Source organism: Hyla sarda, chromosome 4 (assembly GCF_029499605.1).
Source record: "Hyla sarda isolate aHylSar1 chromosome 4, aHylSar1.hap1, whole genome shotgun sequence".
Lineage (NCBI taxonomy): Eukaryota > Metazoa > Chordata > Amphibia > Anura > Hylidae > Hyla > Hyla sarda.
The window spans coordinates 370222999-370247051 of record NC_079192.1 but is presented as its reverse complement, the minus strand read 5'-3'; the positions used below and the strand labels follow the sequence as shown (position 1 = coordinate 370247051).

The following is a 24053-nucleotide window of genomic DNA, read 5'->3' as shown; positions in this document are numbered from 1 at the left end:
ACTCAGAGGACCGCTCGGACTCAGTTGCAGCGGTGAACTCATTGGTGACAGCCATAAGAGACACCTTTCACTTAGAGGACCCAGGATGTCAATCCTGGAGTATCCTTTCATCGTGCTAAGCCAGCACCTCAAAGGTTCAGCTCTCACGCAGACTTTGACGACATTCTGGAATCTGCATGGAAACATCCAGACAAGAGGTTCCCGGGAATCAAGATGATTCAAGAACGTTATCCATTTGACAAGGACTTTGTCCCTAAGGTGGTTTCCCCTCCCTCAGTGGATCCACCAATCTCCCGGATCTCTAAGGTGACTACACTGCCTATGGAAGATGCCACTGCCTTCAAGGATCCCACGGACAAGAAGGTAGAATCCTTAGCGAAGTTTGCCTCTGAAGCAGCTGGCTCTTCTCTTCTTCCCATCTTCGCCTCGACATGGGTGTCCAAGGCTCTGTCAGAGTGGTGCCAAAAGCTCCATCAGGATATCTTAACGGGATCCCCCCCAGAGGTTCTATCTGCTCTGGCTCTCCAATGCTCTAAAGCTGGGGACTTCCTGTGCGCAGCTTCCATGCAGTCAGCCCGTTGTTCTGCCTTTGCTGTGGGTCACCTAGCGGCTCTCCGCCGCTTTATGTGGCTTAAAGCTTGGAATGCGGATGCCGCTTCCAAAAGGTCTCTCGCTGAGCTTCCTTTTACAGGTGGCCGTCTTTTTGGCAAACGCCTTGATGAGATTATCTCTGAGGCAACAGGAGGTAAGAGTTCCTTGTTACCTCAAAATAAGGCTCGCCCTACTTCCCAAAGGAAGTTCTTTTCCTTTCGGACCCCTGGCTCCAGCAAAGGGTCCCGGCAGGCGCCCTCGCGGGACAAGAAGGCTCCTTCGTTCCGGGCACGCTCGTCTTGGAAGTCGGACTCCAACCGGTCCGGCCGTTTTGCGCCCAAATCAGGCAACCGCAAACCCACTTCTGCATGAATTGAGGCCCCCACCCGCGGGTGGGAGGTCGTCTCTTAATATTTCGAGACATCTGGACCTCACACATTCAGGACTCTTGGGTCAGGGACCCAACGGTTACAGAATCGAATTTGCTTCCCTTCCGAGGGATCGTTTTTTCCGATCCCGGGTCCCCTGGTCTCCTCCTCTGGCGAAGCAATTTCGAGTATCTCTCCAGTCTCTGCTTCTCCAGGGGGTCATCGTTCCTGTTCCTCCTGGGGAACGGTTTCGGGGTTTCTATTCAAATCTTTTTGTGGTCCCCAAGAAGGACGGTTCTGTGGGACCAATCCTAGACCTCAAGCGTCTCAACCGTCACTTTCTTATCCGCCACTTCCGAATGGAGTCTCTCTGTTCGGTGGTGGCGTCCCTGGAACAAGGGGAGTTCCTTTCATCGGTGGACATCAAGGATGCCTACCTCCATGTGCCGATATTTCCAGGCCATCATCGGTACCTCCGCTTTGCGGTTCCGGATGGGCACTTTCAATTCGTAGCCCTCCCCTTTGGTCTGGCCATGGCTCCTCGGGTCTTTACAAAGATCCTTGCGCCAGTGATGAGCCTGTTACGGTCGAGGGGAATCTCGGTGATACCCTACCTGGACGACCTTCTCATCAAGGCTCCAACCAGAGCCCAGACACTGGAGAATCTGGACGTCACTCTGCAAACTCTGGATCGCTTTGGGTGGATGGATGGTCAACAGGGACAAGTCAGTCCTCAGTCCTACCCAGTCTCTAACCTTCCTGGGACTTCGATTCGACACGGCCTCTGCCCGAATTTGTCTCCCGCCGGACAAACGTCTGGCACTTCGGTCGGGGGTCCGCTCCCTTCAGACCCAGGTCTCAGTCCCCATCCGCACTTGTATGGAAGTCCTGGGTCGGATGGTGGCAACTATAGAGGCCGTACCCTTTGCCCAGTTTCATTACCACCCCCTTCAACTGGTGATTTTCTCTTGATGGAACAGGTCTCCTCTGTCCCTTGATCGTCAGATTGTTCTCCCTCGCAGGGTCCGTCAGTCTCTGCTCTGGTGGCTCCGCTCCCCCCTTCTTCTCTAAGGGCGGTCATTTCTTCCCCTTCACTGTCAGGTTTTTACAACGGATGCCAGCCTGTCGGGCTGGGGCAGCATGTTCAGGGATTGGACGGTTCAGGGACTCTGGTCTCCCCGAGAGACCCTTCTTCCGATAAACATATTGGAATCACGGGCGATTCTTCTTTGTCTTCTTCATTGGGAGTCCCGTCTTCAGTCCCATCCTGTCCGAGTCCAGTCGGACAACGCCACGGCCGTGGCGTACATAAATCGGCAGGGCGGCACTCGCAGCTCGGCAGCCATGTCCGAGGTGACCAAGATTATCACCTAGGTGGAATGCAAGGTTCCGGCCATTTCAGCGATTCACATTCCGGGAGTGCTCAACTTGGAAGCGGACTTCCTCAGGCGGTCCTCACCCGACCCCCGGCGAGTGGTCTCTACATCCAGAGGTCTTCGCGCAACTCTGCGACCTCTGGGGCATTCCGGACGTGGACCTCTTCGCGTCCCGACACAATTGGAAAATCCTTCCTTTTGTGTCCAAATCCCGGGACGCTCAGGCTCCTGCCGTGGACGCCCTAGTGATTCCTTGGACGGGGTTTGCCCTACCCTATCTGTTCCCTCTCCTTCCGCTCCTTCCCAGGGTACTGAGGAAACTCAAAGCAGAGGACGTCCCCGCCATTCTGGTAGCTCCAGATTGGCCTCGAAGGTCGTGGTACGCCGACGTAGTCTGGCTCCTGGACGACGCTCCACTGCGTCTTCCGCTCCGTCCGGACCTGCTCTCTCAGGGTCCTCTTTGCCACCCTAATTTACAGTCTCTGCATTAGACGGCGTGGCGGTTGAGATCGCGGTTTTGAGGGCCCGCAGGTTCTCTTCCCAAGTCATTCACACAATGCTCGTAAGCCCTCCTCCGTAAGAATTTACCACCGTACTTGGCGTTCTTATTTTTGTTGGTGTGAAGCTCAGGACTTCTTCCCGGTAACCACCTCGGTTTTCCGTCTTCTCTCCTTTTTTACAGTCGTGGGTTGGAACTGGGGTTGTCTCTTAGTACACTTAACCCCTTAAGGACCGGGGTTTTTTCCATTTTTGCATTTTCGTTTTTTGCTCCTTGCCTTTAAAAAATCATAACTTTCAATTTTGCACCTAAAAATCCATATGATTACTTATTTTTTGCGCCACCAATTCTACTTTGTAATGACTTCAAAAATCTACGATGAAACGGAAAAAAAAAATCATTGTGCGACAAAATTGTAAAAAACCCACCGTTTGTAACTTTTGGGGGCTTCCGTTTCTACGTAGTACATTTTTCGGTAAAAATTACACCGTATATTTGTTCTGTAGGTCCATACGTATTAAAATGATACCCTACTTATATAGGTTTGATTTTGTCGTACTTCTGGAAAAAATCATAACTACATGCAGGAAAATTAATACGTTTAAAATTGACATCTTCTGACCTATAACTTTATAGGCTATCCCGAACAGCCCACTGAGCTAACCGGCAGTTTTTACTTTCACTTTTAGCCGAGTGGCTCAGCTCTGAGCACGCGTCTAAAGGGTTAATAGCGCGCGGCGCCGCGATCGGCACTGCGCGCTATTAGCGGCGTGTCCCGGCTTCACTATGACGCCGGGCCAGCCGTGATATGATGCAGGGTTACCGTGTAACCCCGCGTTATATCACGGGAGCAGGACTAAGGACGTACCGGTACATCCTTGGTCCTTAAGGGGTTAAAGGTCAGGTTTCGGCCCTTGATGTTATTTTTCAGCAGCCCCTGGCTTCTAATTCTCATGTCCGGACCTTCCTTCAAGGAGTGGCGCACGTTGTTCCTCCTTATTGGTCACCCTTTCCCCCTTAGGACTTGAATTTGGTTCTGAGTGCCCTCCAGAGTGCACCCTTTGAGCCCCTTAGAGAGGTGTCTCTCCGCCTCCTTTCTTGGAAGGTGGCATTTCTTGTTGCTATCACCTCCATCCGGAGGGTGTCTGAATTGGCAGCTCTTTCCTGTCGTTCTCCCTTTCTGGTGATCCACCAGGACAAGGTTGTTTTCCGACCAGATCCTTCCTTTTTGCCTAAGGTGGTTTCGGCCTTTCATCTCAATGAGGACATTGTCCTCCCGTCTTTTTGTCCTGCTCCTTCTCATCCTAAGGAGTGCTTACTACACAAGCTGGATGTAGTTCAGGTTGTTCGGTCTTATCTCTCCATCACTTCTTCGTTTCGTCAGTGTGATTCCTTTTTCGTACTTACGGAAGGTCGTCGTAAGGGACAACCTGCTTCCAAGGCCACCATTTCTCGGTGGATTCGGTCCGCCATTTCGGAAGCCTATCGCTGTAAGGGGAAGGTTCCTCCTTTCAGGGTTGTGGCTGATTCTACCCGTTCTGTTGGGGCATCCTGGGCTCTCCACAATAGAGCCTCGGCCTCGCAGATTTGCAAGGCGGCTACCTGGTCGTCTTTGCACACTTTCTTGAGGTTTTACAGAGTTCATACTTTCGCATCGGCTGATGCTAGTCTGAGTCGTAAAGTGTTGCAGGCGGCTGTGGATCGGCCGTCCGCCTGACTGCTTATCTGCCCACCCAAGGGACGGCTTTGGTACGTCCCACGGTCTTTGTCCCCAATGGAGCCGATAGAGAAAAGGAGATTTTTGTTTACTTACCGTAAAATCTCTTTCTCGAAGGATCCATTGGGGGTCACAGCTCCCGCCCTTTTTGGAATTTCCTTTTGGTTCTCTGTCCGAGGGTGTGTTCAGTTATGTTTTTTCTTCTGGTTCTCGGACAGTTTTGGGTTCTTCTTTGACCTGTTGGTCTCCTCCTATTGCTCTGGAACTTAAACTGATTAGCTCAGGGTCTGAAGGCGGGTATATCCTGCTGGGAGGAGCCGACTTTTTTTATTACCATAGTGTCGCACCTCCTAGAGACAGCAGCATAAACGAAGAAAGACGGTCCAGCCCAAGGTTGCAGGTGAAAGCAGTTACTTTCATTATTGGGTAGTATTCAGACAGAAGAGCCGACGAGTTTCGGACCTACACCCGATCCTTAGTCATGGCATGTACAATCATTAAAACATTTTCCTTTTATATAAAACCTATATGGTCATGCGATCCATCATCAACCTGAATGGAAAGAAATCTGGAAAAAGTGGCATGGATGGACAATTTCTCAAAAACATGGTTTGGATTCATTAAACTCAGCCACCTATTACAACAGTTCCCATACCTCAAAAAGCAGAAAACTGAACCAGAAAATACTGTTCAAAGTTCAGACATGCGTTGTTCAAAACCCATAACTGGTTTGAAATTAACAGCAAGGGACACAAAAAAGAAAGAGAAAAAGATATATATGTATAAACAAAAAATTTAAATATGTAGATTGTAAGATTAACCCTAACAGGACAAAATCAAGTCCTGTCTAAGGTTCATACCTTGCGGCTGATGTGTGTCCAGCTGGAACATCCAGAAGGACTCCCGGTTCAGGAGTACCCTCCGGTGGTCCCCACCTCTGGTATGTCTGAAAACCTTCTCTATACCTGTAACTTGCAATGAACTTACATTGCCACCGTGAATGTCCCTGAAGTGTTTCGACAGGGAGGACACATTAAATCCTGTTCCTTTTTCATCCGAAATGTGCCTCCTGATTTGTCACTTCAGGGCATTCACGGTGCACCCCACATATTGAATGTGACACTGTTCACATGTCTCCAGATACACAACGTGTGAGGTGTTGCAATTGATGTATGTTTTGATACTATATATTCTATTAGTACTGCATGATGAAAAGGTATTTGCGACCCGCATATGTTTGCATGTGATACACTGTTTATGGCTGCATTTCCAGTTACCCGGGAAGTTCAACCATGTTGGTTTGCTTTTGTGTTTATTTTGGTCCACAAACAGGCTCGTAGATAAACGTGAGCCCAATGAGGGTCCCCGTTTTGCTACGGCCTGAAAGGAACATACTTCAAACTTCCTTAAAACTGAATCTTGTTCCAAGATAGGTAAGTATTTTTTCATGATGTTTTTAATAGCAGAGAACTGTTTACTATATGAAGTAATGAACCTAGGTAATAGTTCTCTGGTGTCCCTCTGGTTTCATACAGGATATTTATTTCTCTTGGGTTCAATTGACTCTTCTCTATCCAACTGTTTGGCTTTTTCTCCGGCCTCTCGCAGAACTCAGTCACTATAACCCCTTTCTAATAATCTGACATGCAATTTATCTGATTCCTCCTCAAAAGTGTTTAGATCAGTGCAGTTTCGTCGCAAACGTACCCACTCACCATATGGTATATTATGTACCACATGGTGAGGATGGCACGAAGTCGCCTGCAAAATGGTATTGCCAGCGACTTCTTTGCGAAATGGGGAAACTCCCACTTTACTCCCACTGCCTCTCAACACCACATCCAGGAAAGGGATATCATCCCTTGAGATGGATGCCGTAAATTTGAGATTCAATTCGTTCACATTGATATAGTGAAAAAAAATCATTGGTGCATACACGTCGTCAGGGACGCTGCTGATCAGGCCCGCGCACAGGTGCAGGTGGCGGAGGTGAGCTGTCGGTGTGTCTACTTTGTGATATCCACCCAGCGTTGGACTTGCTCCCTTAACCGCTCCAGCAGTATCATAACTTTTCTTTTCTATCCTGCAATGGAGATAGATCAAGCAAAGACAGGTAGGGGTGCAATCAGCTTCTTGCCCAAAGAGGACCTAGACCGTGCAGCAAAAGCTAGTGCGGTTTTTGGAACTGAACAACCTAGCACCACTTTGCCTGCCTTGCAGGATTTCATTAACTTGATGAAAAGCCTTGAAAGTGTTAAAGAAGAAGTATCATGGACCAAGTCACAAATTATTTTTTATATCATGTGAAAGTGCATCAGCTCACCATTCTGACAATCTGCTCCTCATGTATCTCACCCTCTCTCTTCTCCTGCAATCCCCTCTGAAAGATCGGTACTTCCTGGTCCATGGAGGTCCCTGACTTCCTGTCTCCCATAATGCCTTTCAGTTTATCACAGAAGTAGCCCAGCCTAGACCAGTGCTTCCTAACCAGGGTGCCTCCAGCTGTTGTGAAACTACAACTCCCAGCATGCCTGGGAGTTTTAGTTTTGCAACAGCTGAAGGCACCCTGGTTGGGCTACACTGACCTAGACACTGATCACTTTCCTAACAGCAGGCTCTGTGTTTCCCTTCCCCCTGCTTCTATTCTCAGGACATCGTTCTTTCAGACTGACCTGCTGTCAGATTTTAATCAGTGCAGGGGAAAGCAGGGATCTCCCCCTCCCCCTTTGCTTCTTCTCGGGACATTGGGACATTGTTCTTGCTCTTATAAACACTGAGCTGGCTGTCAGATGCTTCCCTGCCGAGGAGATGAAGACGCTTGCTCAGCTCACTGGGGCTTCTATGATTGGCTGAAGCTGCACATGGGAGGTTCCCTTGCCGTGCACAGAGCTGGCTAAGCTGCAGAACTATGGGAAATTGTGACATCCCGGCCCCCAGCATATTGCAGCTCAATGGGGGGTCGCAAGTCATCAGAACAGGGAGCTGCTGAACTTCCTCTCTGAACAAAGAAGCTAGAATAACAGGTTTTACTTACAAGATGGGTAAAGTCAGTGATTTACAAAGTGATATAACTTTTGCTTCTGCATTTAAAACAATACTTTTTCTACATGGGACTTCTCCTTTAAAATCAAGATGAAAACATGGTGGGATTTTAAGGCACTGTCCACCTATCTGGAGAAAGACATAGTGCCCTGTGGACTTCGTCTAAAGAAAAGACCCACGAGAGTGTTTTCCTCCACCTTCCAGAATAAATGGGATTCAGCTCTATTAGATTATTCCAAAAAGATAATACAATACATGGTGGAGGAAGAGGAGTTGGAGCTTACTTATCTCCAGGCAGAAATAAAAAAGCTGCAGGAGAATCTGGAACCGTACAGTGAGACGGAGGGATATAAAAAAAATGGACTTAAAAATCAATGAAAAAATTAAAACCATGGAAAACACAATAATGGATATTAAAAAAGAAAAATTTACACGAGACCTAACAGACTACAGAGAGGACTCAGTGTTTTCATGGACCAATCCAAAAAGTCCAGGAGAACCATCTACTCCACGCTCAATTCTATGTTCCAACACCGAGAAATGCAACAGTGGTAAAAATAAAAACCGCAAACACAAAAATACAAAGAGACAAAGACAAGTGAGCTTCTCGGATGTTGATACCTCACGAGACGCCATATCTGATGCGGAGGAAACCACAGGCCAACTGATAGCGAAAATAAAAAATCCGAGGTTCCCAAAGGACACACCAGAAGAGGAGGTCGAAAGCACAAGGTATCCGCTGCGATCCCAAACACCCCGCAAGTAAGCAACTCTGTTATCAATCTTTCCAGTTACATTATCACAAGTACACAAACTGCATTACGGAGCCGTGGGTTGAACTATGTCCCAACATGCGATTTTAGACTCTTTTCCACAATATTGGATGTTAATCGTTGGGCCCGCAAGGTTACGTTAAAGAGACATTTTCCCTATGTGAAAGTAATGAGAATGTGTCTGTACCTTCTTTACAGGAACAAAGTGTCATGGCCCCTATGTTCACTCCTAGTGAACATGCTATCTGTATAGATTTTCGTGATCAATGTAATACAATTATTTTGCATGCACTTAACATGGAGTCCCAGACTGTTTGTGAGGGTGGGGAAAGTAATTTTAAGATATCCAATCCTGGTTTCTATCCAGTTGCATCCAGACCGGGTGCCCTGGATAGATACCAGGAATTGGTAGAAAAGGATTTAGTGCAATTGAGCCATAAGATAAAAGGTACTGATCCCCACTCTAATCTTTCTCAGTCAGAGAAGAAGGCATTGGCAGCGCTCCGGGACAATCCCGATTTAATTATTAGAAATGCAGATAAGGGAGGTTCCGTTGTGCTGCTCAATGCCGGGCTATACAAGATTTTAAATGGAAACATTTTGACTGATGAAATTACTTACAGGAAACTCAGTGGAGACCCCACGACCTCTTGTTTACGCGAATTGAGGAAGTTACTTGACACAGGTGTTAACATGGGGGTGCTGAACAAAAGAACCAGGGATTTCATCTATGTGAGTGAGCCTGTAAACCCAGTCTTCCACTCTCTCCCCAAGGTACATAAGGGGGAGTTTCCTCCCGCTATGCGTCCGATAGTGGCAGGTATCGGAGTTTTTTGAGAGAGACTGGGAGACTGGGTGGACAGCCACTTACAATCCCTGGTTGGGATTACACCTACCTACCTAAGGGACACTAAACATGTCCTTGAAATAATGCAGCAGATGGAGTGGAGAGAGGAATACAGCTGGGCCACATGTGATGTGGTCTCGCTGTATCCCTCTATCCCTAATCGGGAAGGTATGAGGGCATTGGCCCGACACTTGGATCTATACAGTAATTGCTCCAAGGACCTGAAGCGTTTTATTTTAATGGCAACAGAGTTTCTTCTGTCCAATAATTATTTTATGTTTGATGAACAGTTTTACCTTCAGGTCCGTGGAGCCCCGATGGGAGCGAAGTACTCCCCTTCATATGCCAACATTTATATGACATATTGGAGGAGATGTATGTATTTTCCCCTAGCAACACCTTCCATAGTGATATCAAGTGGATAGGTCGATACATCAACGACTTGGTATTAATATGTAGGGGGTATGCCGACAGGTTCAATGATTTTGTTCACTATATCAACGTGAACGAATTGAATCTCAAATTTACGGCATCCATCTCAAGGGATGATATCCCTTTCCTGTATGTGGTGTTGAGAGGCAGTGGGAGTTTCCCCATTTCGCAAAGAAGTCGCTGGCAATACCATTTTGCAGGCGACTTCGTGCCATCCTCACCATGTGGTACATAATATACCATATGGTGAGTGGGTATGTTTGCGACGAAACTGCACTGATCTAAACACCTTTGAGGAGGAATCAGACAAATTGCATGTCAGATTATTAGAAAGGGGTTATAGTGACTGAGTTCTGCGAGAGGCCGTACAAAAAGCCAAACAGTTGGATAGAGAAGAGTTAATTAAACCCAAGAGAAATAAATATCCTGTACGAAACCAGAGGGACACCAGAGAACTATTACCTAGGTTCATTACTTCATATAGTAAACAGTTCTATGCTATTAAAAACATGAAAAAATACTTACCTATCTTGGAACAAGATTCAGTTTTAAGGAAGTTTGAAGTATGTTCCTTTCAGGCCACAGCATGTCTGAACTTTGAACAGTATCTTCTAGGTTTTCTGGTTCAGTTTTCTGCTTTTTGAGGTATGGGAACTGATGTAATAGGTGGCTGAGTTTAATGAATCCAAACCATGTTTTTGAGAAATTGTCCATCCATGCCACTTTTTCCAGATTTCTTTCCATTCAGGTTGATGATGGATCACATGACCATATAGGTTTTATATAAAAGGAAAATGTTTTAATGATTATACATGCCATGACTAAGGACCGGGTGTAGGTCCGAAACGCGTCGGCTCTTCTGTCTGAATACTACCCAATAAAGAAAGTAACTGCTTTTACCTGCAACCTTGGGCTGGACCGTCTTTCTTCGTTTGGTGCATACACATGGTCAGGGATGCTGCTGAGCAGGCGCAGGCACAGGTGCAGGTGGCGGAGGTGAGCTGTCGGTGTGTCTACTTAGAGACAGCAGCATACACCCACGGTCTGTGTCCCCCAATGGATCCTTCGAGAAAGAGATTTTACGGTAAGTAAACAAAAATCTCCTTTTTGTGCGCAAAGGTACATATTTAGCTATTTTGTGCGCAAAGGTACATTTTCTACCTTCCAGTAGGCGGGAGAATAATTTCTACCTTCCCCAATTCAAACTTTAACCCCTTCCCGCAGAATCCCATCTATAGACGGCGAATTGTGCAGGTCCTTTGCGCATTCTGCCGTCTATAGACGGCATTGAGTTAACCTGACGATGCGCGGCATCGCACGGGTTAACTGGCAGAAGTCCCGCTGTTACTAGCGGGGGAAAACTTCTGCGAGCCCCCCAGGACCATTTGTGGATGGTCCTGGTCAGGGATCACTGTGACTGGTCTCTGTGGACCAATCACAGTGTCTCAGCTGACGCGGGGTGAAAGTTCAGATCCCCCGCTCTGCCCTCCCCTAGATGTCGGGCAGAGCGGGTGAAGAGGACCCCGAGAGCTGTGGGGGGACCGCGGCACATACCTGCAGGGGGACCGGCACGGCAGTGGGGACCAGGGACCGGCGGCAGGCACACTTGGAGGCGGCAGGCACACGTGGAGGAGGCGGTGTCGGCATCAGAAGCAGTAGTGAAGATTGTCACTAATCTTCGCTGCTGCTTCTAGGAGTTTCAGGACTACAACTCCCAGAATGCCCTGTCTGGGCATGCTCGGAGTTGTAATTTTGCAACATCTGGAGGGCCACAGTTTGGAGACCACTGTGCAGTGGTCTCCAATCTGTGCTCTTCCAGATGTTGCAAAACTAGAACTCTCAGCATGCCCAGACAGTCCAGGCATGCTGAGAATTGTAGTTCTGTAACATCTGGCCCTGCAGATGTTGCTGAACTACAACTCCCAGCATGCCTAGGCAGTCTGGGCATGCTTGAAGTTGAAGTTTTGCAACATCTGGAGGGCCACAGTTTGGAGACCACTACACAGTGGTCCCCAATCTGTTCTCCTCCAGTTGTTGCAAAACTACGACTCCCAGCATGCCCTTTGGCTGTCTGGGCATGCTGGGAGTTGTAGTTTTGCAACAACTGGAGGCACACTGTCTGGGAAACATCTGTTTTCTAACTCGGTGTTTCCCAACCCGTGTGCCTCCAGCTGTTGCAAAACTATAACTCCCAGCATGCACAAGGGTTTTTGTTTTGCAACAGCTGGAGGCACACAGGTTGGGAAACATTGAGTTTTGCAACCAGTGTGCCTCCAGCTGTTGCATAACTAAACCCCCAGCATGCACGGACAGCCAAAGGGTATGCTGAAAGTTATAGTAGTGTGCCTCCAGCTGTTGCATAACTACAAGTCCCAGCATGCCCTTCTGTCACTGCATGCTGAGAATTGTAGTTTTGCAAAAGCTGGAGGTTTGCCCGGCTATGCGCTGACAAGTACTTGCCAGTGCATGGCCAGTATTTGTCGGCACTTTCGCATATCAACGCTTAACCCGTGGTGTACCCCTATGGGTACTTGTACCACGGATTGAGAACCCAGGCCTCTGGTTGTTGGTCTGACTCCTATTTTTTATTTATTCATTTTTTAGAAAAAGTGTACGTTAGACAACTTTTCACGCTAAAGGAGAGCTGCACCTTATTCGTCATTACGCTGCGCATTATTGATGAATAAGGCGCACGCTAGTCAAAGTATAGACAAAAAAGGTGGAAATTTGATCTAAAATAGACATATCTTGATAAATCTCCCCTATGGCTCTATAGTTGAGGTATACCTAGTTGAGGTTTGGGTTATTTTGTATTTATTGTGTTTAGTACCTGTGTAGGTAATCTCCTCTATAAAGGACCTCTACTGTCTGCTGCTTTTATTATTTTACCGCAAAGGTAGGTATATCCACCAGTTTTACATTTGTCCGGGCAACCGCTTTTATGTACAGTATATGGTCTGTATATTGGGTTCAGGTAATGAGTGTGTGCATTAAAATAAGTGCCCAGCCCTGCAACCCCCATAGTTTGCAGTAGTATGGGTTGTACTGAAGAGCTCAGTAATGTTACATATGACTTTGTCATATGATGCTCCCTTTGCTGTGAATGAGTGTGGGGAATTTCTGGTAGATCTTCCCTAGTCACTTCTAATTCCAGGAGTAACAACAGCTCAGCCAGGAAATAGTGACTTTGTGGCCACTATGTGCTAGGACATGCAAGAATCACCTATCCCCTGCTACATCACTTACTGTACTGTAGTTCAATTTTTTGGACTTTACAAAACAATTATTTTCTTATTACAGATGAGGAAGACATAAATTATGTTCTGATAGACCAATTCCAGCCAATGTTTGGGTTAGCGGTAAGTAAATATATATATAATTCTAACCATTTGTTTAAACAAAATATATGTTATGGCCTCAACATACAATAGTTTCAACATACAATGGTCTTTTCTGGACCATTGTAACTTGAAACCAGACTCAACATACAATTTTACGGACAGTCCAGATCTGCAAAACATGTCAATGACTGGAAGAAATGACCTATTGGAATGGGCATTCACTGGTAAAAGTCCTGTATTACTGAAGCGTATACACAGAATTCCTGTCTGGTAGCGCCTCCCACAGTACAGGGTGGTATAACATGTTCTGTACTACTCTTTACCTGTGCCACAGTTAGCTGCTCCTTTGGACACCAGGTGAGGGCGGCTCCATTTTACTTTTTTAGGACATTGCATGTACTGTACAGGACCCTTTAAGAAGAGTTATGGTCTCAACATTCAATGGTTTTAACATACAATGGTCATCCTGGAACCAATTAATATTGTAACTTGAGGTACCACTGTTTCAAATTTAGGGGAGACCAGAAGCCCCACAAAAGCCACAGACTATGCAGTGGACTAAGGGTACATTTTCATTTAGCAGTATTGGTGTGGATCCATCACACCATTGCCAAACTACATGTTTAAGGGGTCATGTACCTTGAAGCCGCTTCTGCAGAGGGCGAATGGTATTATATGACAACCAGAACAGGAGCTTTCTGTTCTTGCTCATAGAGGCTTAAAGGGGTACTCCGCTGCTCAGCGTTCGGAACAAAATGTTCCGAACGCTTAGAGCTGGCGCCGGAGGCTCGTGACATAATGGCCCTGCCCCCTCATGCCTTTGCACCCCACCCCCTCAATGCAAGCCTATGGGAGGGAGCGTGACGGCTTTCATGCCCCCCTTCCCATAGACGTGCATTGAGGGGCAGAGCATGAAATCACAAGGCCCCGGTGTGGCTCTAATAGTTCGGAACATTTTGTTCCGAATGCTGAGCAACGGAGTACCCCTTTAAGCTTCTATGGGCCAGAACAGAAAGCTCCTGTTTTGGTTGTCATATAATACCATACGCCCTGTGCAGAAGCTGCTTCAAGGTACATGACCCCTTAAACATGTAGTTTGGCAATGGTGTGATGGATCCACACCAATACTGCTAAATGAAAATGTATCCTTAGTCCACTGCATAGTCTGTTGTTTTTGTGGGGCTTCTGGTCTCCCCTAAATATCAAACAGTGGTTCCTTAAGTGGGGACTACCCTTTTAACAACTCTTCATGAGACTTCCACTTTTTAAATACAAATGCTTCAACTTTTTTTTTTTGTTTCCTAAGTTAATTTCAAGAACATTATTTGTTTACTTTTAATGTTAAAACATTTTCGGTGTTACATTTTATTTAAATAAAATTTTCTATTTTTCTATATGAGAAAAGAAAAAAAAAAACTTTGCTGCAGTTTTCACGCTGGAACTTGCTTATACTTTAATTGCACTTTTTGTTAGCTGATTGTAATGGGCAATTAGTTTGGACCCATGTGTCACGAACCGAGATGTGCGGGTGAAAGGGTTATCCCTAAAATCACAATTTGTCTGCACTAGACCGAAAATACTGAAAAATAATCCCTCTTACACCACCCAATTTAACGATATCGCTGCCAACACCTGTCAATTTCAAGCCGACAGGAAGCTATCAATCCAATCTGGATATGCTACAATTCCCAAATATAATCTACTATCCCCAGTAGTATATAAAAACAGGAAAAAGATTAATCCAAATCTATAATGTAGCCAAAGTAAATTTAAGACTATAACTTCAATTTCTTCAAGGACAATGTAAGTCTGTTTTACCATACATAAGGTGGTACTTAATAAATGAATGATTTATTATGAAAGAAAAATATTCACAGTACATGTAAAAATAGATGTTAACAAGACAAAGTTTCACCACACAGAAAATAAAATAAAAGGGAAAAAACATAGAGTCCTTACTTACAAAAGTTAGAGTTCTATCCCATGGGGTCTGGTAGGAAATGGCGTCTGGCATCCAAAATTAGATCTCGTCCCCCATGCAAGCGCCCCTAGTCCCCCCCAGGTCTGCAGTTTTATACCCTGCTATGGACAAGAGACACCTCTATGTTCAGCCCCTGGGCAGGACAAGGAGGAGAGATATATTCTGCCCCTTCCTCCTGATAACCTTATGCCCAAAGAATAGGGAATTACCCCTAACTTTTATCATGGGTCAGGCACCCACATCATTTTGTTATATTTGGGTTCTCCATCAAATCCTTTTTCTAGGGGTACCTGACATGACCCCCTTGCTAGGATTAGTCACACCTATACCCAGGCTGGATAGACATGTAGGCTCCATGGTGCCCTGATCAAAAGAGAATTAATTGCCCCCCCACTGGATGCTATTGCTCAGATTGTCGTCTTCCTGACAGTTAGACCAAACAGAAGGGGTTCTTTGAAATGTTAAGGAATGTAGATAGGTGTGTAATGGAATTAAAAGTGTGCATACCGATGAAATTTGGCAGACCATGTACCTCCAGTAATGAATGACAAGCAATCGCAATGCAACATGAATATATATTTTGCCATGGTATATGACACCATGTGCCACCCAACTGGTTTGGCGTTGAACCACTGTTGAGGGTGTTAAGTAGCTCTTTGATTTTTACCCTTTACTCAGGTGCAGGGCAAGGCCATTAGCATGAAGCATAGTAGTGTGGCCAGAAACAGGCAGTAAAAATTACGTGTTATTTATTCTTTGGGTCAATACGATTAAAATGATACCCATGATAACATACTTTTCTATTACTGTTGCGCTTAAAAAAAATAAAAAAAAATCACAAACTTTTTAACCTAATTAGTACGTTTAAGATCCCCCTATTTGGAAGACCTATAACTTTTTCATTTTCCTGTATAAGCGGCGGCTCATTTTTTGCGCCGTGATCTGTACTTTTTATTGATACTATATTTGCTTATATAAAACTTTTAATACATTTTTTATTCATTTTTTTGGGAACAAAATGTTATAAAAATGCAGCTATTTTGGACTTTTTTTTTTACGTTCACGCCGTTCAGCGTACGGTATCATTAACATTTTATTTTAATAGTTCAGATATTTACGCACGCGGCGATACCAAATATGTATATAAAATATATATAAAATATTTTTAAACACTTTTTGGGGGTGAAATAGGGAAAATGGAACAATTTATGTTTTTATTGGGGGGAGGGTTTTTTCAAATTTTTTTTTATTTTATTTTTACACTTTAATAGTCCCCATAGCACTGAACAGGATTAGCAATCGAATGATTGCTATAAATAGTCCCCTATGTATAGGACATAGCACTGATCAGCATTATCGGTCATCTTCTGCTCTGGTCTGCGGGAAGGCAGATCAGAGCAGAAGACTCCCGGAAGGCAGCTGAGGCAGGTGAGGGGACCTGCCATGCTGGATGATTGGATCGCCGCGGGCGATCCGATCATCCATTTAAGTGACCGCGATGCTGCAGATGCCGTGATCTGTATTGATCACGGCATCCGAGGGGTTAATGGCAGACATCCACGGGATCGTGGATGTCCGCCATTACCGGCGGGTCCCTGGCTGCGATCAACAGCCGGGACCTGCCGCGCATGATCTGGGCATCCCTCCGAAGCCCGTGGTTATGCTTAGGACGTAAATGTACGTCCTGGTGCGTTAAGTACCACCTCACCAGGATGTACATTTATGTCCTTCATCGTTAAGGGGTAAAGAGGATCAGGCATAGATAAATCATGCTGAGATCAAACACTGTATCAAGACTGCATGCAAACAACACCTTCACAGGAACAGTAAAGAACCCTGGAAAAGGTGTAGTGGGTGTGGCTGCTTCAAATAGCAAATGACCTTTAATAATTGGCTGGGGAACAGCCTCTGTCCCTTAAGTGCAGTGTTGGGGAACGTCCAGCCAGGGGCCGTATAAGGCCCACAAAATCAAGTGGTCTGATATTGCCAGGGCTGTTAATTTAACTGTGAGGTCTTTCAAGGTATCATGAGATGTCGGTATTTAATGTAATGCAGAGTGATCTTGCTAGTTGCGTGAGATCATGCTGATTGTAAAAAGAATTCATGAGTGGATTCTAGGGGTGTGAATCGCCAAGAATTTGGCGATTCGATTCGAATCGCGATACCAGTGTGGCGATTCGATATATCGCGATACCGTCTAGGTGACGATACATCGCGATATATCGCCCACCTGGGAGCATTCATAGATCCCAATAGACGCCGCTGTCAGCTTTGACAGCGGCGATCTAGTACTCCGGTGCTCACTTTTCTCATGTTATCCCGTCCGGGCTGCAAAATAAAATAAAACGCACTTTATCTTACCTGCCAACGAGCCCGCGGAGCTCCGGTACAGTCCGGTACAGGTGTTCGGTCCCCGGGCTGTATTCTTCTTACTTCCTGTTAGTCCGGCACGTCACATGGAGCTTCAGCCTATCACCAGCCGCAGCGATGTCCCGCCTCCGCTGGTGATAGGCTGAAGCTCCATGTGACGTGCCGGACTAACAGGAAGTAAGAAGAATACAGCCCGGGGACCGAACACCTGTACCGGACTGTACCGGAGCTCCGCGGGCTCGTTGGCAGGTAAGATAAAGTGCGTTTTATTAAAAATTCCACATCCCTAAAAGAATCGATTCAAAAATATTTTGAATCGATTCTGTATCGGCAAATGAAAAATCGCGATTATCGCGAGAATCGATTTTTTCTTACATCCCTAGTGGATTCTAGGGGGAGCCACAGCACTGCAAAATGAGCTGGGAACATCTGGCAGGACTCACACTCAATATTTAGTAATGTATGGAACAAGACAGTATTACTATTTAAATGGGCACTGTGAGATACAAAAACTTTTGATATGTTGTAAAGCATGCAAAACCAATAGGTTTTGCAATTGCTTTCATTAATACCCTTAAGGACGCAGGGTTTTTCCGTATTTGCATTTTCATTTTTTCTTCATCACCTTCTAAAAATCATAACGCTTTCAATTTTGCACATAAAATTTCATATGATGGCTTATTTTTTGCGCCACCAATTCTACTTTGCAGTGACATTAGTCATTTTACCAAAAAATCCACGGCGAAACGGAAAAAAAATGTGCGACAAAATTGAAGAAAAAATGTAGTTTTGTAACTTTTGGGGGCTTCTGTTTCTATGCAGTGCATTTTTTGGCAAAAATGACACCTTATTTTTATTCTGTAGGCCCATACAGTTAAAATGATACCCTACTTATATAGGTTTGATTTTGTCGTACTTCGGAAAAAAATCATAACTACATGCAGAAAAATGTATACGTTAAAAATTCTCATCTTCTAACTTTTTTATTTTTATTTTTCAGCGTACGGGCCGGAATGAGGGCTAATTTTTTGCGCTGTGTTCTGAAGTTTGTATCGGTAGGGCTGGGTCGGTATACCGGTTCATACCGAATTTTTTGGGCTGCACGATATGAATTTTCCCCCATACCGCAATACCGGTTGGGCTCTCCCCCTCAGGAATGTATTATCAGGCTCAGCCTAGCGTAGCGCTGTCCCCACATTGGGGAGCTAATCCTATGTTACCCGCCAGCACTGTTCTGCCCCCCCCCCCCCCCCCCCCCCCCCCCCCCAATTAATGATCAGCCCAGCGGGGTACTACTCACATATGTCAAGCACTGCCCTCCTCCTCTTTATTGGGAGAACAGCGCTGACGGGTCACATGATTTTGGGGGGTGTGTGTGTGTGAAAATACCGTTATATACCATTGAACCGCCGTAAGTAAAAAAAACAAAAACAAATACCGTGATACACATATTTTGTCATACCGTCCAGCCCTATGTATCGGTACGATTTTTGTATTGATCGGACTTTTTGATCGCTTTTTATTAATTTTTTCATGATATAAAAAGTGACCAAAAATACGCTATGTTGGAATTTGACAGTTCGGTTTAATTAACGATATATTTTTATAGTTCGGAGCTATAACACTGCACACACTGATCTTTTACTCTGATCCCTGCAAAGCCATAGCTTTGCATGGATCAGCGAGATAGGGGCTCGATTGCTCAAACCTGTAGCTCAGGCTTTGAGCAATCAAACGCTGATCAGACGCGACCGAGCAAGGTAAGGGGGTCTCCGCTCACGTCCTAGCTGATCGGGACATCGCGATTTTATCGCGATGTCCCGATCAGCCCGACTGAGCTGCCGTGAAGCGTTTATTTTCACTTTCAGACGCGACGGTCAACTTTGATCGTCGCGTCTGAATGGTTAATAGCACGCGGCACAATGATTGGTGCCGCACGCTATTAGCCCAGGGTCCCGGCCATCTTACATCCTTAACAAATTTTAAAAAATTCTGTATTTCATACTGAATAAGCCAGTCAAACAACTGACCCCCAGCCTGCTTGGACACATACTAGTCCTGCTGTTTCCATGCATCATCACCTATGTCATGGACACACTTCCTTGATTGACAGTTGTGAGCACAGGGCTAACAGCTGGAGGAAAAATCCTCCCACTGTCAGCTTGTGTCCCGCTACTGTCAGTGAGGACAAGCTGGGAGTTGTAGTTTTGCTAATGCTAGGGGAGATGTGAGCAGACAACATACCAAGGGAGGGGGCGGAGACCTGCACAGTGCGGCCACGCCCCCTTCCTTTGAGAGGAATTCAGTCTACTGAGCTAAATTAAAAGTGTAATAAAAATAAAGGTGCTAGACACATAAAAATTATATGTACATGGTCAGGATTAGGTACTGAGTGATATATTTAAAAAAATGTTTTTTTGTTGGATCTAATGGGTACACTTTAAGGCCCGCAAATGATCTGATAAATATATCCAAATGGCCCTTAGCAAAAAATAAAAAAAAATAAAAAAAAAGTTCCACACCCTTGCTTGAGTGTTACGCACACACACCCTATGGGTAGCAGGAGCAGAAGCATGGATGAAAGGAATGGGCGGGTAGGATTGGGGCGTGACAGGTTTGCTAGCAGCTTTGTCTTTCAGGAGTTGCCACATGCCAAAAGGGATTAACCACTGTTACACTGACAATTTCTATTTTACTGGTTTCTTTTCAGAAATCAGATTTTAATAAAAGTTGATACCTCTGATACTATATGACTGTGCAATATATAGTTAAGTATTCAGGGTTTTTCCGTTTTTGCTCTTTTGTTTTTTCCTCCTAACCTTCAAAAAAATCATAACTCTTAGTTTTCCACCTACAGACCTATACGAGGACTTGTTTTATGCGCTACCAATTTTAATTTGTAATGACAAAAACCTCCCACCATTTTGTAGTTTTTAGCGTCTTTTTTTAATTGTAAAAATGACACCTTTATTTATTCTGTAGGTCCATACGGTTACAAGGATACCCAATTTATATAGGTTTTATTTTATTTTACGACTTTAAAAAAATTATAACTACATGCACCAATATTATTTTTTTGTAATTTTTTTTTTTTTTAATGTATGACCAGCTTATATTGTTGCAGACAAGGTAATAGAGCAGCAGGAAATGCTAGCAGAATGCTTAAGGTGTATAAGTTGATGAATTAGCGGTAGAAAGAGGTAAGTGCTCCTGCCACTGTACAGAGCACCAGTGAGACCTCACTTGGAGTATTGTGTGCAATACTTGAGACCGTATCTCTAGAAGGATATACCGTATTTATCGGTGTATAACACGCACTTTTTAGGCTAAAATTTTTAGCCTAATGTCTATGTGTGTGTTATACGCCGATACACCCCCAGGAAAAGCAGGGGGAGAGAGGCCGTCGCTGCCGGCTTCTCTCCCCATGCCTTTCCTGCGGTCTAGAGCCCTGCTGCCGGCCCTTCTCTCCCCCTGGCTATCGGCGCCGCTGCCCGTTCTTTCCCCCTGACTATCGGTGACGGCGACCCATTGCCGGCGCCGATAGCCAGGGGGAGAGAACCAGCGCTGACAGACAGGGGGAGAGAAGGGGCAGCGGCACCCATTGCCGGCGCCGCTGTCCCGTTGCCTCCCCCATCCCCGGTTGCATAATTACCTGTTGCCGGGGTCGGGTCCGTGCTGCTTCAGGCCTCCGGTGTGCGTCCCCTGCGTCGTTGCTATGCGCTGCACGGAGCAGCGCATGACGTCATTGCACCGTGCCGTGCAGTGCATAGCAACGACGCAGGGGACGCATACTGGAGGCCTGAAGCAGCGCGGACCCAACCCCGGCAACAGGTAATTATGCAACCGGGGATGGCTATTGGCGCCGGCAATGGGGCGCCGGCACCGATAGTCAGGGGGACAGAACAGGCAGCGGCGCCGATAGCCAGGGGCAGCAGGGCTCTAGACCCCAGGAAAGGCAGGGGGAGAAAAGCCGGCAGCGACGGCCTCTCCCCCTGCCTTTCCTGGGGGGTGTATTGGGGTATACACGCGCACACACGCACCCTCATTTTACCATGGATATTTGGGTCAAAAAATTTTTTTACCCAAATATCCTTGGTAAAATGAGGGTGCGTGTTATAGGCCGGTGCGTGGTATACCCCGATAAATACGGTAGTTACTAAGAGAAGAGCTACTAAACTAGCAGGGAAAAAACTTACCAGGAAAGGTTTAAGGATCTTAACACGAGACAAGGGGGATGTGATAGAAACTTATATATACAGTACAGACCAAAAGTTTGGACACACCTTCTCATTCAAAGAGTTTTCTTTATTTTCATGACTATGAAAATTGTAGATCCACACTGAAGGCCTCAAAACTATGAATTAACACGTGGAATTATAGACATAACAAAAAAGTGTGAAAATATGTCATATTCTAGGTTCTAGCCACCTTTTGCTTTGATTACTGCTTTGCACACTCTTGGCATTCTCTTGATGAGCTTCAAGACGTAGTCACCTGAAATGGTCTTCCAACAATCGTAAAGGAGTTCCCAGAGATGCTTAACACTTATTGGCCCTTTTGCCTTCATTGGGTTCAGGTCTGGTGACTGTGGAGGCCAGGTCATCTGGGGCAGCACCCCATCACTCTCCTTCTTGGTCAAATAGCCCTTACACAGCCTGGAGGTGTGTTTGGGGTCATTGTCCTGTTGAAAAATAAATGATGGTCCAACTAAACGCAAACCGTATGTAATAGCATGCTGCCGCTGCAAGATGCTGTGGTAGCCATGCTGGTTCAGTATGCCTTCAATTTTGAATAACTCCCCAACAGTGTGTCACCAGCAAAGCACCCCCACACCATCACACCTCCTCCTCCATGCTTCACGGTGGGAACCAGGCATGTAGAGTCCATCCGTTTTCCTTTTCTGCATCGCACAAAGACACGGTGGTTGGAACCAAAGATCTCAAATTTGGACTCATCAGACCAAAGCACAGATTTCCACTGGTCTAATGTCCATTCCTTGTGTTCTTTAGCCCAAACAAGTCTCTTCTGCCTGTTGCCTGTCCTTAGCAGTGGTTTCCTAGCAGATATTCTACCATGAAGCCTGATTCACACAGTCTCCTTTTAACAGTTGTTCTAGAGATGTGTCTTCTGCTAGAACTCTGTGTGGCATTGACCTGGTCTCTAATCTGAGCTGCTGTTAACCTGCGATTTCTGAGGCTGGTGACTTGGATGAACTTATTCTCCGCAGCAGAGGTGACTCTTGGTCTTCCTTTCCTGGGGCAGTCCGCATGCGAGCCAGTTTCTTTGTAGCTCTTGATGGTTTTTGTGACTTCACTTGGGGACACTTTCCACCTAGAATATGACATATTTTCAGTTGTCTATAATTCCACATGTGTTAATTCATAGTTTTGATGCCTTCAGTGTGAATCTACAATTTTCATAGTCATGAAAATCAAGAAAACTCTTTGAATGAGAAGGTGAGTCCAAACTTTTTGTCTGTACTGTACATAAAGGGAATCAATATGGTAAAGGAGGAGAGTATATTTAACCCCTTAAGGACCTAGGGCGTATGGATACACCCTGGCTTTCTGGTACTTAAGGACCCAGGACGTATCCATACGCCCGTGGGAATTCCTGTCCCCGCTGCGTGCCGGGTAGGGACCGGACCGGGGTACCTGCTGATATCGATCAGCAGGCACCCCGCGCAAATGCCCAGGGGGTCATCAAACCCCCCCCCCCATATCGGCGATCGGCGCAAATCGCAAGTGAATTCACACTTGCGATTTGCGCCGATTCGGGTCTATGGTGACCCGATGACCCGGAATAGAAGGGGGATCGTGGGTGTCCAAGACCCCCACGATCCCCCTGAAGCGATAGGAGTGAGGTGGCAGGGGTGCCACCCCTCCTATCCCTGCTATTGATCATCAAGACGCGATGACCAATAGCAGATCGGGGGCGGAGGGCTTTACTTTCGGTTTCCCCGTCCTGCCCACCCACAATAGGCGGGGCAGAACAGGGAAACGACACAGGACCGGCGCCGAAGTCTACTCACCCATCGGTAGCGGGCGACGATCCACGGCGACAGCGGGCGACGATCGACGGAAGAAGAGGACGGCGACGCAGCTCCATGGATCCTACGGAAGCCGGTGAGTTTCTTAGCAACATCTGGAGGGCTACAGTCTGAGACCACTATAGAGTGGTCTCTAAATTGTAGCCCTCCAGATGTTGCAAAACTACAACCCCAGCATGCCCAGAGAGCTGTTTAGGCATGCTGGGATTTGTAGTTTTGCAACAGCTGGAGAGCTACAGTTTGAGACCACTGCACAATGATCTCTATACTGTCGCTCTCCAGATCTTGCAAAACTACAACTCCCAGCATGCCCACATAGCAGTTTGCTGTCTGAGCATGCTGGGATTTGTAGTTTTGCAACATCTGGAGGTCCACAGTTTGGACATCACTGTGCAGTGGTCTCTATAAACTGTAGCTCTCCAGCTGTTGCAAAACTGCAAATCCCAGCATGCCCAAACAGCTGTCTCGGCATGCTGGGAGTTGTAGTTGTGTACCTCCAGCTGTTGCATAACTACATCTCCCAGCATGCCCTTTGGCGATCAGAACATGCTGGGAGATTGCAAAAGCTGGGGGCACACTGGTTGGAAAATACTGAGTTAGGTAACTGAAGGTTTTCCAACCAATGTGCCTCCAGCTGTTGCAAAAGTACAACTCCCAGCATGCATGG

General features: G+C 46.1%; 1 protein-coding gene across 5 annotated transcripts in view; it reads left to right on the top strand.

Moving 5' to 3' along the window:
* The window catches only part of LOC130267269 (piRNA biogenesis protein EXD1-like), a 199274-nt gene that overhangs the window by 79351 nt on the left and 95870 nt on the right, over positions 1–24053 (top strand). For all 5 annotated transcript variants that reach the window (XM_056516730.1, XM_056516728.1, XM_056516727.1 and 2 more), the window contains one exon: positions 12946–13004. In XM_056516730.1, coding sequence (XP_056372705.1) covers positions 12946–13004 — 59 coding nt within the window. The remainder of the gene's footprint in view (positions 1–12945; positions 13005–24053) is intronic.